This window comes from Heliangelus exortis, chromosome 14 (assembly GCF_036169615.1).
Source record: "Heliangelus exortis chromosome 14, bHelExo1.hap1, whole genome shotgun sequence".
Taxonomy (NCBI): Eukaryota; Metazoa; Chordata; class Aves; order Apodiformes; family Trochilidae; genus Heliangelus; species Heliangelus exortis.
The window spans coordinates 12,678,494-12,691,257 of NC_092435.1; the positions used below are offsets into that span (position 1 = coordinate 12,678,494).

The 12,764-nt window shown below is 52.7% G+C and overlaps 2 protein-coding genes and 1 long non-coding RNA gene across 3 annotated transcripts; 2 read left to right on the forward strand and 1 right to left on the reverse strand.

Annotated features, from left to right (window-relative positions):
* The first annotated feature begins 1,266 nt into the window (after positions 1–1,266).
* SLC25A5 (solute carrier family 25 member 5) lies at positions 1,267–3,317 on the forward strand. Its single transcript, XM_071758237.1, has 4 exons — positions 1,267–1,455; positions 1,580–2,066; positions 2,182–2,322; positions 2,925–3,317. The coding sequence occupies exons 1-4, from the start codon at positions 1,345–1,347 to the stop codon at positions 3,080–3,082; spliced, it is 897 nt and encodes a 298-aa protein (XP_071614338.1). The 5' UTR covers positions 1,267–1,344; the 3' UTR covers positions 3,083–3,317.
* Positions 3,318–4,791: 1,474 nt separating this feature from the next.
* Positions 4,792–9,401, forward strand: LOC139802739 (uncharacterized). Its single transcript, XR_011728771.1, has 4 exons — positions 4,792–4,822; positions 6,241–6,476; positions 7,190–7,252; positions 7,979–9,401. It is a non-coding gene; the product is annotated as an uncharacterized lncRNA (long non-coding RNA).
* Positions 9,315–12,347, reverse strand: STEEP1 (STING1 ER exit protein 1). The gene is made up of 7 exons (XM_071758195.1): positions 12,031–12,347; positions 11,837–11,954; positions 11,563–11,604; positions 11,329–11,467; positions 10,743–10,832; positions 10,521–10,613; positions 9,315–9,774 (listed from the first exon to the last, which is right to left on the reverse strand). The coding sequence occupies exons 1-7, from the start codon at positions 12,152–12,154 to the stop codon at positions 9,712–9,714; spliced, it is 669 nt and encodes a 222-aa protein (XP_071614296.1). The 5' UTR covers positions 12,155–12,347; the 3' UTR covers positions 9,315–9,711.
* Between the last annotated feature and the right edge of the window lie 417 nt (positions 12,348–12,764).

Here is a 12,764-nt window from a genome sequence, read left to right on the forward strand (position 1 = left end):
AGTATCTCTCTGAATGGGATTGCTCAGGTCTGCTGCAGTGGGGCTTCATGTTGGGTTTCTTCTCAAAGAAGAAATGCAAGCATTGAGACCAAAAATGGTGGAGACCAGATGTGGTGGCATGTGCATCACACTGATGCTGTAAGTGCTTTTGGCTCTTGAATCAACCTGTCCAGTGAACATGTTTCTGTTTTGCCTCAGTTTCCCCATCTGCACAGTGCAGGTATTAATACTGAGACATCTGAGTTGTATGAATAAGGAGATGTGACTTGTGAGCATGTCAGGAAGGAACAGATTTCTGAAGAGTGTCCTTGTCCAAGCATATCTGTATATTTTTTTACTAATGTTGTATTTCTAAGTAGATTTTAAAGATTGAGTGATAGGTGCATATGAATATCTGAGCATCTTTTCACACCTGCTAAGAGTCAAGTGTCAAAAGTTTGTAACACCTTTGTACTGTAATGTCTTCCTACGACCTATATAAATCACCTTTATCAACCAAACCTCTGCTTTGCCTTATCACATCTCCGCATGAGAAAGCCCCCAAAAGGCAACACTAAAATGTTTCGAGACAGCACTGAAGCGAAGTTCCTCGGACGTGGATCAGGAACACGTCCAGGGGTGTGTGGTCCTGAGGAACCGATTCAGAGCAAGAGCTCTGGGGCTGGTGACATTGGACGGAGAGTGCAGCCGTGGGGGGTTCGTGGTGGGGACTGCGTCTGGCTGAGCATCCCGTCACAGCTGAGCTCAGCGCCGGGGCTGGCGGAGGGAACCCCGATGGCCCTTGGAGCTCCGTGCCTCGCACCGCACCGCAGGGGGCCGGTACCGGAGGAGGGGCTGCGGTTCGGTGAAGCTGAGCCTTCAGACTCTTCGTCTCCCCCGTCCCGCCCCAAACCACCTCCGTGCTCTGCCCCGCTGCCCTGCGGGCTGTCCCTGCGATGCCAGCGGGTGGCGTGGAGGGGATGCGGGTTCGGAAGGCCCCATCACTGCCACCACTGCTGTCCGGGGCCGGGCCGGACAGCTCCGACCCTGGCGGCGGGGCCTGGCGGGGGGACCCCATCGCGGGGGTGGTGTCCGGACACCGGGAACGAGGCTCCGTGTGCCCCCCCCCTGGGACCCCATCGCCCCCCGCTCCCCCCGCCGCCTCCCGCGGCGCCCCCGATCCGCTGCGGCGGCCACGCCCCCCTCTTGTCGCAGCCAATGGGCGAGCGGGACGCGGCGGCGCGGACCGCCCCCGGCCACGTGCCCCCCGCCGCCCTTATATAAGGCGGCCATTTCAGCCGCCCGCCGCGCCGCTTCCCCCCGCCTCGCCTGGGATCGCCTCGTCCGCCGCCTCCTTCTCCCGCCATGACCGATGCGGCCGTGTCCTTCCTCAAGGATTTCCTCGCCGGCGGGGTGGCGGCCGCCATCTCCAAGACCGCCGTCGCCCCTATCGAGAGGGTCAAGCTGCTGCTGCAGGTGAGCGGCAGGGCCGGGGCCGCCCCAAGGTCGCCGCAGGGAGAGGGGGGGGGGGGGGGGGCCGGCGGCGGGCCCGGGGGTCGCGGGGGATCGGCTCTGACGGCGGCTTCTCGGCCCCTCGCAGGTGCAGCACGCCAGCAAGCAGATCTCCGCCGACAAACAGTACAAGGGCATCATCGACTGCGTGGTGCGCATCCCCCGGGAGCAGGGCGTCCTCTCCTTCTGGCGCGGCAACCTGGCCAATGTGATCCGGTACTTCCCGACCCAGGCCCTCAACTTCGCCTTCAAGGATAAGTACAAGCAGGTCTTCCTGGGCGGCGTGGACAAGCGAACCCAGTTCTGGCGGTACTTCGCCGGTAACCTGGCGTCCGGGGGTGCCGCTGGCGCTACCTCCCTCTGCTTCGTCTACCCCCTTGACTTTGCCCGAACCCGCCTGGCAGCAGACGTGGGTAAAGCCGGGGCTGACCGGGAGTTCAGCGGGCTCGGTGACTGCCTGGTCAAAATCTTCCGTTCGGATGGGCTCAAGGGTCTGTACCAGGGCTTCAGTGTCTCCGTCCAGGGCATCATCATCTACAGAGCTGCCTACTTCGGCATCTATGACACCGCAAAGGGTAGGTTGACCAAAATGGCACTAAAAGAGAGATCCTGGGCTGCAGCGGGCCTGTAGTGTGTTTTGGCAGATGCTGGTGCTCACCTGCGGTCTTTACCAAAACCTCTGTCCCACAGGAATGCTTCCAGACCCAAAGAACACCCACATCATTGTCAGCTGGATGATCGCTCAGAGCGTCACCGCTGTTGCTGGTTTGGTCTCCTACCCTTTTGACACGGTTCGTCGTCGCATGATGATGCAGTCTGGCCGTAAAGGAGGTAAGTTTCTACCTCCTTCTGTAGGGATTGACAGGCATCCCTGAATCAACAGTTGGTGGTGGAGCTGAGATGAAGGTAGAGTGGGTTGGCTTTCAGCAAACCATGTAGAAATCATCAGCTCTTGTGAAAAGTGGTCTGCAAGAAGCAGATGTCAGGTGGGGGGCATGGACAGATCAGTCTTTGCAGCGTGCCTGTAATGTCACATGCAGAACTCAGAGACCTGTCAGTAAGCAGGAATGGCAGAACTTGAGTGAAGATGTGGCAAACTAGTGTGTCTAGGCCTAGAAGAGACATCCTTGGTAGCAGGCACATCCTGACCGACTGCAATAGCTTTTGGGTCTTGACATGTTGGTGTCAAAGCAAACAGTAGCTGCCTTCTCAAACAGGTCTTTCCAGTGTCTCTTGGGGGTAATGCAGCAGCAAGGTATATCCAGGGCTGCCTTGTCCTCTGATGTGCTAATGCTTGAGAAAGTATTATGGAAAAAAGTCAAGAAATGGGACGTACTTGAGGTTATAAAGCTGGCAGATACATTAGGCCATTCCTGACCTGGATGTTTGGGGGTCATGGGCATCCCATTCCTAATGCTGTCTGTCTCCTGCAGCTGACATAATGTACAGTGGCACTATTGACTGCTGGCGGAAGATTGCCCGGGACGAGGGCACCAAGGCGTTTTTCAAAGGTGCATGGTCGAACGTACTCCGAGGAATGGGTGGTGCTTTTGTCTTAGTCCTGTATGATGAAATCAAGAAGTACACATAAGTTGTTTCTTGTCACCTGGCATGTTGTTATATGTAGCCTGTGACCGTTAACGGACTCGTTGGAAACCGCCTGTAGTTACTAAACTGTGAGGGCTGCTGTTCATACAGGTTGGCATGGGGCAGGGGTGACTGCCTGCCCTGTCTTTATCCGATTATTTCCCCTGATGGGACCACCAGGGTTTCTATTTGGGTCATTCCTGCTTAAAGGGTACAAAGAAATAAAAATTTGAAACCAACTTTCTTTCCTTGTCTCACATTTCTTCTTGCAGCAGCTGCAGCATGAGGGGAGTGGGGGGTCTCTGCATTGGCTGTGGAGATGAAGGAAGACAAACCCCCACCATCCTGCACATCTTGTTACCTGCTAACTACCTGTGGCCTTTGGCAGGTAAACAGGCTGCCAGGGAAGCTGTGTTGTGTTTAATCCCCAATGGAGGCCAGTGCTTGGGGCTGGAATGGGGACTGGCAGCAAGAAGATCTCACCTAGCTGGCCTCCCTGACACCTGATAACCAGAGATGATGCACAGGTTGTGTGCCACCAGTCCTGCCTCTGGCCCTGTCTGCTACCCAGGGTTGATGAAACTTTGTTTTGAAAGTGCCAGGTGCCAAAACTTTCTGCAAAACACATTTCTCCCCACAATGCTAAGCACCTGGGGGGCTGGAGAAACATCTAAGGAGCATTTGCTGCTCTCTGGGGGAGCAGAGCTGGCATTATGTACTCTGGCTAAGAATTCAGGCATGCTAAAACCCAGCCAGAGAACCTAAGTGCAGGTAATTGCTGTTTTTCTGTAGAGCCCCTGGCTAGCCTTGCCCTTGCAGATGTGCAGTGGGGATGTAGTAGCTCCTGTGCTAGGGCTGTGCTTTCCAGGCAGTGAGCCACATCCCTGGGCTCATCTCTTACCCCTGGAAGTTAAGCTTGTCCCAGCTCCAAATTCAGAGGGTAGAGGGAAATTTCTTCATGCTGCTTGAAGGACCTGGGGAAAACACTGCAAGGTGGGGCAACCTGTGTGGCTTGGCTTTTATGCAGACATCTCCCTAGATCTGTGAGCTGCTCAAGAGAAGCTGTCTGAGGAGCTGAGGAGGTGATTGGATGCTCTCCTGGTTCTCTGCCTTTGAGATCATCGTGTCTTTCCTCACTACCCTCAAGGCTTTGGTCTTTTCTGGCTGCCCAGGCCTGCTCAGAGTGGTTGATCTCAATCACTGGAAGCAATCTCAACCCCTGTCCTAGGCATAAACTATTCCCAGTGTTGCAATGGGTGGTAGTTGTTTTTATTGGTGAAATTTAAGTGGGGCAGCCAAGCATGAGAGTGCAGCACAGTCCTGCCACGGCTGGCACTGGCACATGTGGGTCCCTGTGAGTGTGTGTGAGTGTGAGTGTGTGTGTGTGGGGGGGGGTGGTCTCATGCCATGCTGTTGAACTGAGAGCTGTTGCTGGTGGTTTTCAGCTGCCCCAGTATCCTGCAGTCTGAGATGCAGTGGAATCAAAAAGAGCTCCAAGCTTCCCTGTGGGAACTGGAGCAGAGCCACCCGAGCTGTGGGCAGCGTGCTGGGGGTTTCAGGCAGGGGGCTGCACCACAGGGCAGCCTAACCAGGGAACCCTCTCCTGCTGCACAAATGCCAGTTAATTAATGACAGGCTCTTGGCTCTTGCTGCTTCCTGCTGCTAAGCTCTCCTGGATTTCAAGGGCTATTCTGAAATGCTGCTGGTTACTGAGGATGCATGGCCAGGCTGTTGGCACAAGGAGGTAGGTGCATTGTTTCATTCTACATACGGGGATGGTGACCAAGGCTCTGAGCTGGGCTGGTCAAGCCGAAGAACTTACAAGACTTGTAAGTTCTTAGACCTACAACATTTTGCCCTGATGTAGCATGCAGGGCTGGCAACAAGGGAAATGGGTTGTAGCTACCCACACTGTTTTGGGACTTGGGAAACAAGCGTGTGTTTCACAGCTTGTTTTATTTAGCTCCTGTGCACAGGACGTGGGGCAGAGCCCTCAGAGGGTTTTCCCTGCTCTGTGCTGCTGGGGAGAACAGGCAGGGCTTCTCCTGCCCCCCACCCCCCCCCCCCCCCGGGAGCAGCTTTATCCAGGGAAGCCAGTCTGGGGGTTCAGCTGCTGCTTTTTACTGCCAGAGAAGCACGCTGCAGAGGGATTAAGGGCTTTGTTTTTGCGGGGAAACGAAGGCACCGGAAGATGACTGGGACAAGGCACCGAGCTGAGTGCTGCCCTTCCAGAACAAGTGTTTTGCCCACCAGACCACGGTGCCCCAAGGACAACAGGGACACGGGTAAATTTCCCTTTTAAACACGGTTCTCTTGGGGGCAGTACTGGACATACCGTACATCACGATTTCCTCCACGGGAGCTGTCTCCGTCCCGGTCCATCCATCCCTTCGCTGGCGGGGAGGGGTGGGCGAGCGAGCGCCTCTGACGCCGCTTTCGTCTTGGCCCCTCTCCCGGCGGCCGCAAATCCCGGGATTAGAAGGTGTTGACGCAGCCCGGCTGCACAGGGGATCCCGTGAAAGCCTTGGAACACGGCCAGGGCAGGTGATGATTGCTGCTGGAGGTTTGGACTGGCTCTCTGCAGGCCGTGGGGCTGCGGGATGATGCTGCGGGGTGGGATTGTGGGGTGGGATTGTGGGGTGGAGCTGCGGGATGGGGCTGCGGGATGGGGTTGCCCTCCCTCCCCCCAGCTCTGCGGGGCTGGGGTGGGGCTGCAGGGACCACCCGTGGCCAGGAGGTTTGGGTGCCTGGCAGGGGCAAATGTCCCCTTCCCAGGGGGGTTGGGGGTTCTAATGGCAGTAGAGATGGGTGTGGGGCTCGGGGGCTTGGTCTGGGTGGTGGGAGGGAGGTGTGATGACTGAGGTGCCCCTTCTGCTGGAGGTGGGTGCGGGGCCAGGCAGTGACTGGGGGAGACAGCTCCCATCTCACTCCATGTCCAGGCTGTGCTGTGGGAATGACACTGGAGCATGGTGGCTGGGGTGTCCCAGAGGTGGCAGGGGAACAGGGACGAGCAGGCAAATGCAGACAGGAGAGAACCTTCTGGTGTGGGCAGGGAGCTGAAGCTCAGGGTGGACCTTGGCAGGCAGGCAGTCCCAGGCTCACTCTGCCTGCATGAGGCCACATTTTCAGCTCATGTTTCTCCTTTAACATCTCTGCCTTCAGAGTGCCACTGGAGCCAAACTTCCTCCAAGCTATGCCCAGCTCTGGGTCAGCTCAGTGCAGGGGCTGAGCATGGGAAAGACAAGCTCAAGATGCCTCAGCTGGGGGAAAAGCAGCAGAAAAGAGTTATGTTTCATAGAGTAAACCTGCTCCTGAGGAAACGGGCTTGGCTGGAAGCTTTCTCCAGTACACATTGCCTGTATCTCACCAGGCCACCTCAAGGACCTGCATCCTGAAAGGTCAGTGTGGTGCCAGCTCATCCCTTCCACCTTCTCCTTCAACAGTTGTTGGGCCACCCCAAGCTGTGTCTCTGGGCTTTGGATGGAGCCCTTACTCCCATGGTCTTGTCACTGTGGGCCAGACATGGCCCCAGCATCCTCCATGCTCTAGCAGGGCAAGAAATGATGCTATGGGATGCAGGGTAAAATCAGTTGTTCCCAGCAGGGTGTGTTGAACCCAACCCACCTGTGGGACTGAATCTGCTGGTGTCCATACAAATTTTCCCCACTGGATGTCCAAAGCAGAGGGGTCAGGCTAAAGCCAGAGCAAGAGCTAAAGCCAGCACACCCTTGGGGACACAGCCTCATTTCTGCACACCCTGGTGCTATCCTGAGCTGCTTGAGGCTGGGAGGGCCTCACAGTTTTGGGCACACAGCCCTTAGGAGCTGCCAAGACCCACAGCATGAAGGAGGTCCTGGGAGGTGCCATCCCACCAGATGTTTGATGGTTGTCACTGTCTGGTTCTGGGCAGTGTTTTTCTGACTGTCAAGCCAGGAAAGCTTGCCTTGAATTCCCCTAAAAGACCCCAGCATGCTGTGGCCACCTAGGTCCATAAGAGCTCCTCAGCAGAGAGCTGCAAGCCTTCCTTCCCCATCCCTCGAAGCCCAGTCCTGCAGTCTATAAAAAAGGTCATAATTTTTGTTTTATAATTTTAAATACCTGGATGTGGCAGTGCCCTGTGGACCTTTGGGACTCACGGTAGCATCAGCAAACCACACTAAAGAAACAAACTAAGGTAAGTCTGGCCATGTGTAGCATTTTTTGTATAGATCCCCTCCTCCACTTTCATTTCACACACTACTTTACTTTGCATTACCTCCACATTTTACAGATTTATAGAAACTAATATTGGCTTTTATGGTAGCACAAAATCTGACTTTTCTTTGCCCCAAACACTGCTGCAGATTACCCAGTTGCTACCAGAGTGTGGGAAACTGCAGAATGCCTAGTGCCACCTATTCTAATCAGATATTTAATCAAGCATTTGAACTAGGTGCCTCTGATTCCTGTTCCTATTTCAGATCTAGAAATTAATAACACAACTTGATTTCACTTTTTGTGAACTGAAACTAGTTAGGCTAAGAAATACACAGTTAATAACGAATTGAATCAGATTTGCTGTGTTGGGAGTTGTTTGCCATTGACTGCATAACTAAGTGTACTACAAGTATCTCAGGGACTGCTGGTGTGACAACTTAGGTCCTCCCCTTTCCAATGTGTCTGTGAGCAAGTCCTGAGCCAAACCAGGCAGATCTCTAATGACAAGAGTGGAAAAGCAATGACTGAGCATGGGTCAGTGTCCTGAAAGCTGTTACAGGAGTGTTTTGTGGTGTGAACACGGCCTCAAGGCTGGGGGTGTGGAGCTGAGGGAGCTGATGGCACTGGGTAACTGCTGCTTTGGGCAACTTGTGTTGAGCTGTGTACTCACCAAATCTTCTTTGTGCCTCACCAAACTGCAAAGTTGGTCCCAGTCCCAGCTGGCAGCCCCTTTACAGCCTCACATCAGCTGAAGCCCTGCATCTTGTCACTCCTGACCTTAACTCTGACTGGCACTACCCTTGAATCAGTGTTGTTCTGGGTGTCACCTGAGGCAGGACCAGACTTTGTCCTTTATGACAACAGAAGATTAAGAAGTCTGCATCCCAGCAGACCTCACATGGCTCCAAACCTATGTTCAAATGTTGGTCTTTGACTCCTTCTTGGAAGGCACTTCCTGATTTTTAGAGCTCCAGATCTCTGGAGCTTGGGTCCCCAAGGCTCTCTCCTGGCTGGACTGTGCTGCAACACTCTGAAAAGGGGTTTCTGTTGTTCTCTGGTTCCTGCCCTTCCCAAGTGTTTCACACCTCCTTGGAACTGCTTAACTGAAGAGCCTCTGGACACAGGCTTCTGGAAATAGGCTCCAGAATAGCAGATGATCAGCAGTGAACAAAATCAGCACTGCTGGAGGTAACCTGAACATGTGCTGAGGCATCCTGGCATTTAATCAGCACAGAGAGATGGACCCCAGCCTGCCAGCTCTGGGGCAGAATTTGCTCCCTCCCTTACACCTTATTTTCCCAAAGAAAGGAAGGATACATCCTTAGGCTAAGAAGACCTGGGTCTTCCCAGTCAGGGTTATAAAGCCAGATGGAAAATTTTTATTGAGTGTAAGTCTCCATAATAATGATTTTATGGTGTAAAAAGAGCCTAGGATTTTAATTTAAATTCATAACAGGGTATTTAATCCCAAAAAAGCAACACAGACATGGGTTACAGTGCACTGTTACTACAAAACATTACTTTCCCAAGAAGGTACTTTACACACCAATTCTTAAATGTTGTCTTTATCCAAGCCCTCAGTGGTCAATGCACTCAAAACAATTTTTCCTTCTCTTTCACATTTTACAACTCCAAACACTGAGACTGTTTTACAGAACAGGTTAGTTCAGACATGCTGCTGTATTTCCTTTAAATGATCACCAATGGTATCAGCAGCTTCCAAATACCTATTTGTACTCATCAGTGGTATCATGTGCGGGGAGTTTTTGTTTTCAGAAGTTTAAAGCAGGGTTGGACTTTATGTTCTTGTGTGAGGCAGTATCTGTTGGGACTGCAATTCTGTACAACTGTTGCTCTTCCAGTGCTCAGTAAGAGCTGCAGCCAAGCCAGCAGAGGCTGCTTTTAGCAGCCTGATTGGGTAAGCAGCAGTCCCTGAACCTCACATCCAGGTTGTTCCAGACTGCTGGAATGGCATGGCTTTCATGTGCTGTATGTTTTGGACACATTTAAAGTAACAAAATGAACAGCAGGCAGAGAGCTTACTTTTGTAACAATTTCTTTGTTGTGCTGCTGACCTGTTGTCCCAATACACTTACAAAATCTTACACATTTGAAAACTACCAAAATAAAGAGACAGGTATCTAAAGGTACACTGATCTCAGCAAGGAACTCAGCAAAGATTTTCCCAAAAGTTAATATTCTGTGTGGAACAGCTTGTTCCTAACAGTCTGTAGAGAACTGCAGTTTCAGTGAAGTCTCTAGGGCCACTGGAGTTATTAAAATCAGTGTCAGAGTATCACTTCTGACAGAGAGGTACTCATCCTCCAAGCTGGTTGCAGCATATTGCCCTGGAAGGTTGTTTGTAACTTCTGCTTTGACAGATCTGCTCCTCATAGCTTTCTTCTGTCTGCAAATGCCTAGCAGATGTGCAGCATTTCATTTGAACTGATTATCAATCAGGGTTCCTTTCATCTTGGCTTTCTTGGCTTCCAATTCAGCCTGATTAAGAAAATTAAGACAGAATTAAATAATGCCTGGATATGTTTCCCTTCAATGAGGTTTGGTCTTCTTGTCTGACCACGGCAAAGCTTTTCACACCAGTAGCAAGAGCAGCTCAAGTTTTTTTGCTGATTCCCTCCTCCCATGAGGTACAAAACAAAGACCACCATAAAGAAGCCAAAGCTAACAGGACACAATTTCATACTTTCTATAGCTGGGGAAGAGCTACACATTCCCTGACCCCCCGCACTACTCTATCACAGCAGGCAGCATCAGCTGTGATGTTGCTTCCATTAATTCAAGTGACCCTTCCCTGGTAGCAGCTGAGCTAACAGACCTTGCGGGTCCTCCACAAGGGCCTTAGCTTGTTCTGATGCCTCATGGAAAAGACTTGCTCTGCCAAGCAGGCTTGATGGCACAGCACTTGAGGTGCTCTGGTTGGCAAAGCCATGCCCTGGTTTCCCTTTCCCTTGTTCCTCATCCAACAGCTCATGAAGAGTCTACAAAAGCTCTGCTGGCAGCTCTTCAGGCTGCTCTAGAGGCAACTGCACATGATTTTAAGTTCAGGAGGACTAGAAGAACATCTCTATAAAACCTGTAAAGGAAAAGCCATCCTCACAGAGCTACAAGTTACCTAAAACTCTACCAGTACCTCTGTATACTCGTAGTCTGATCTGCAAGATAATTTTTGTGTACAAAGCCATAAAATCTCAGGAATTCATGTTCAGCACCACTCAAACACTCACCAGTTCCTGTAGCCTTCTTTTGCTCATGCCTTTACGTTCCAGCTGTTTCTCAATCACTTTTGCATTCTGTGCATAGGAGTCTGCAATCTCCCTCTGAAACACACACAGTGGCATTTTGCAACAGCAAATCCCAAAGTGACACTCCCTCATTCAAACAGTGGGACAATCTGATCAGTGTCTGTTGTTCAGATGTGACTGACACTACAGGCAGACAAAACTCACCGCTTCAATCTCCTCTTCCTCTTCATCAATGGTGGAGACTGTGACAGAACTGAACTTGCCCATGTCCTTAGTGCGCTTGGTCATCATCACCTGGGGAAGAAACAGAGTATTTTGTTAAACTCTGGCAACAGCTGTGACACCAGGGATTGCTTCCCCCTCCAAAGCTTTTACGGATTCTCATGTGAGTCATCAAGATTACCTGAACTCCACAGGTGGCAAAGGAGAATTTCTCCTCGCTGATTTCTGAGCTTAGAGCTGTCATTTATGAGAAGTAAACCCAGATAAGCCAGAATCTCTGCAGACTACCAACCTGACCCACTTACAAAGGGAAACTTTCTGGTAACTGATCCTAAACATCAGTCTAGACTTCCAAGTTTATTTTGCTTTTCTTCGGTGCTAGGACTCTAAGCTGCAATTACCTCCATACAGTAGAACTTGGGGCAGGCAAGGAGGAAACACCAAACTGATTTGCTGATTAGAGGTCCTTTTCTTTCTCTTTTCTCCCCTCTGTCCCTGCCATTCAATGATCTTACCACACCTTTTTGAAAAGCAGAGATAACCTTTTTACTTTTCCAAAGCTGATTACCTTTTTGGGAGGTTCTTGTTTCTGGGTATAGATGTTTGTTTTCCCAAAACCCTGGCCAAATTTGACCACGGCGCCGTCAACAATGAAGGTCACGGGAGCATTTTTCTGTTGGTGCTGATAAAAGAGCAGCAGTCCACACCTGGAAAGAGAAACAGAGATATCTGTAATGAAACAGTCTCTGGATCTTCAGGAACAGACTCTCCAAGTCACAGAAAAGCTTCTGCTCTCACTCACTTGCCGCATTTCTTCCTGAACTGCCGCTCGATTCCTTCTGGTCTGGAGAGAGAGGGAGAGCATGAGAGTGCTGCAGCCCGGCCCTGGGACACAACCTGGGAGAGGAGGCTGGGCCGGGACAGCTCCTTCCCTGGGCAATGGAGGTGTTGGGGAAGGGAGAGGGAAGGGAAGGTAAAAAGAAAAGGGGAAGAGGGAAAGGAAAAGGAAAGGGAAACGGAAGAGGAAGGGAAGGGGGGTGAGACCGGGGTGAGATCGGGGCCCGACCGCTTCCCACCTTCGCAGGAAGACACATTCCTCCTCTTCCGCGTTGCAGAACTTGTGGGCGTGCTTGGCAGCGTCCATCACCCGGGCACGGTCCCTGGGCCGCATCGGCAGCTTCTCCAGCTGGCAGTCTGCGGAGGCAGAGCCCGTCAGCCCTCACCTCTCCTCACCCCTCCGACCCCGTCCTGCCCCCGGCCCACCGCTCACCCAGCACCAGCACCATCTGCCCGCACAGGCAGTAGTAGACGTGGAGCGGTTTCTCGCCATCGTCGTACTCCTCTCGGTCACGGGTATCGGAGCAGACGACCGAGCGAGAGACCACCTTCGGCATGGCGCCCGCCGGTCCTGCCCCCCCCGCCGGCCCGGCCCCCGCAGTCCAGCGGCTCCGCCCGCCTGGATCAGGGGCGGTGTCGGTTCCGCCCGGGTGTTTTTTTTTTGTCGCGTTCAGAAAAGGCGGCGGTTTGTCCCGAAAAGGGGGATGAGGGAGGGGGGCGGGGGATACACACACTTAGGAGGCAACCCCGCTCCTCAGCGTGGGGCGATCGCGTTTTAAATGCAGATTACGTCAGCAAATTGTGGGTCTGACGTCATTTCTCCTGACGAAAAAACATCCGCGGCGGAGACACCCCCCCCGTGCCCGTGACGGGGAGTGGGGAGGTGGTGGTCCCCTCCCCAGCCACACGCGGTCCCGGGCAGCCCCGGGCTGCAGAACCGGGACCGCTCGGTCATGGGGGGTGGTGGCGAGGCACTGCGCGAAGCTTCTCCCGGAAAAACACCGGGAGCTGAAGCCGCTGCTTCCTGGGTGGGCTGGATAAGAGCAGGAGAGGTCAGACACGGGAGATTTTCAGTGTAGCCGTGAACGCAATGTTTTTATTATTATTTTTCTGCTTTTGTGAAGGCAGCGGATCTGCCCCCCGTGTCTGTTTCGGAAGCCACCTCCC

What these genes read in the sequence shown, in the direction of transcription:
- STEEP1 (XM_071758195.1), bottom strand. Translation starts at nt 12,154, where the DNA reads ATGCCGAAGGTGGTCTCTCGCTCGGTCGTCTGCTCCGATACCCGTGAC. An exon ending in AACAAGAACCTCCCAAAAAG is followed by an intron (nt 10,833 to 11,328) that starts GTAATCAGCTTT and finishes TTTCTTCCCCAG; the next exon opens with GTGATGATGACCAAGCGCAC. An exon ending in AAAGAAGGCTACAGGAACTG is followed by an intron (nt 9,775 to 10,520) that starts GTGAGTGTTTGA and finishes TTTCTTAATCAG; the next exon opens with GCTGAATTGGAAGCCAAGAA.
- SLC25A5 (XM_071758237.1), top strand. Translation starts at nt 1,345, where the DNA reads ATGACCGATGCGGCCGTGTCCTTCCTCAAGGATTTCCTCGCCGGCGGG. An exon ending in CATCTATGACACCGCAAAGG is followed by an intron (nt 2,067 to 2,181) that starts GTAGGTTGACCA and finishes TCTGTCCCACAG; the next exon opens with GAATGCTTCCAGACCCAAAG. An exon ending in GCAGTCTGGCCGTAAAGGAG is followed by an intron (nt 2,323 to 2,924) that starts GTAAGTTTCTAC and finishes TGTCTCCTGCAG; the next exon opens with CTGACATAATGTACAGTGGC.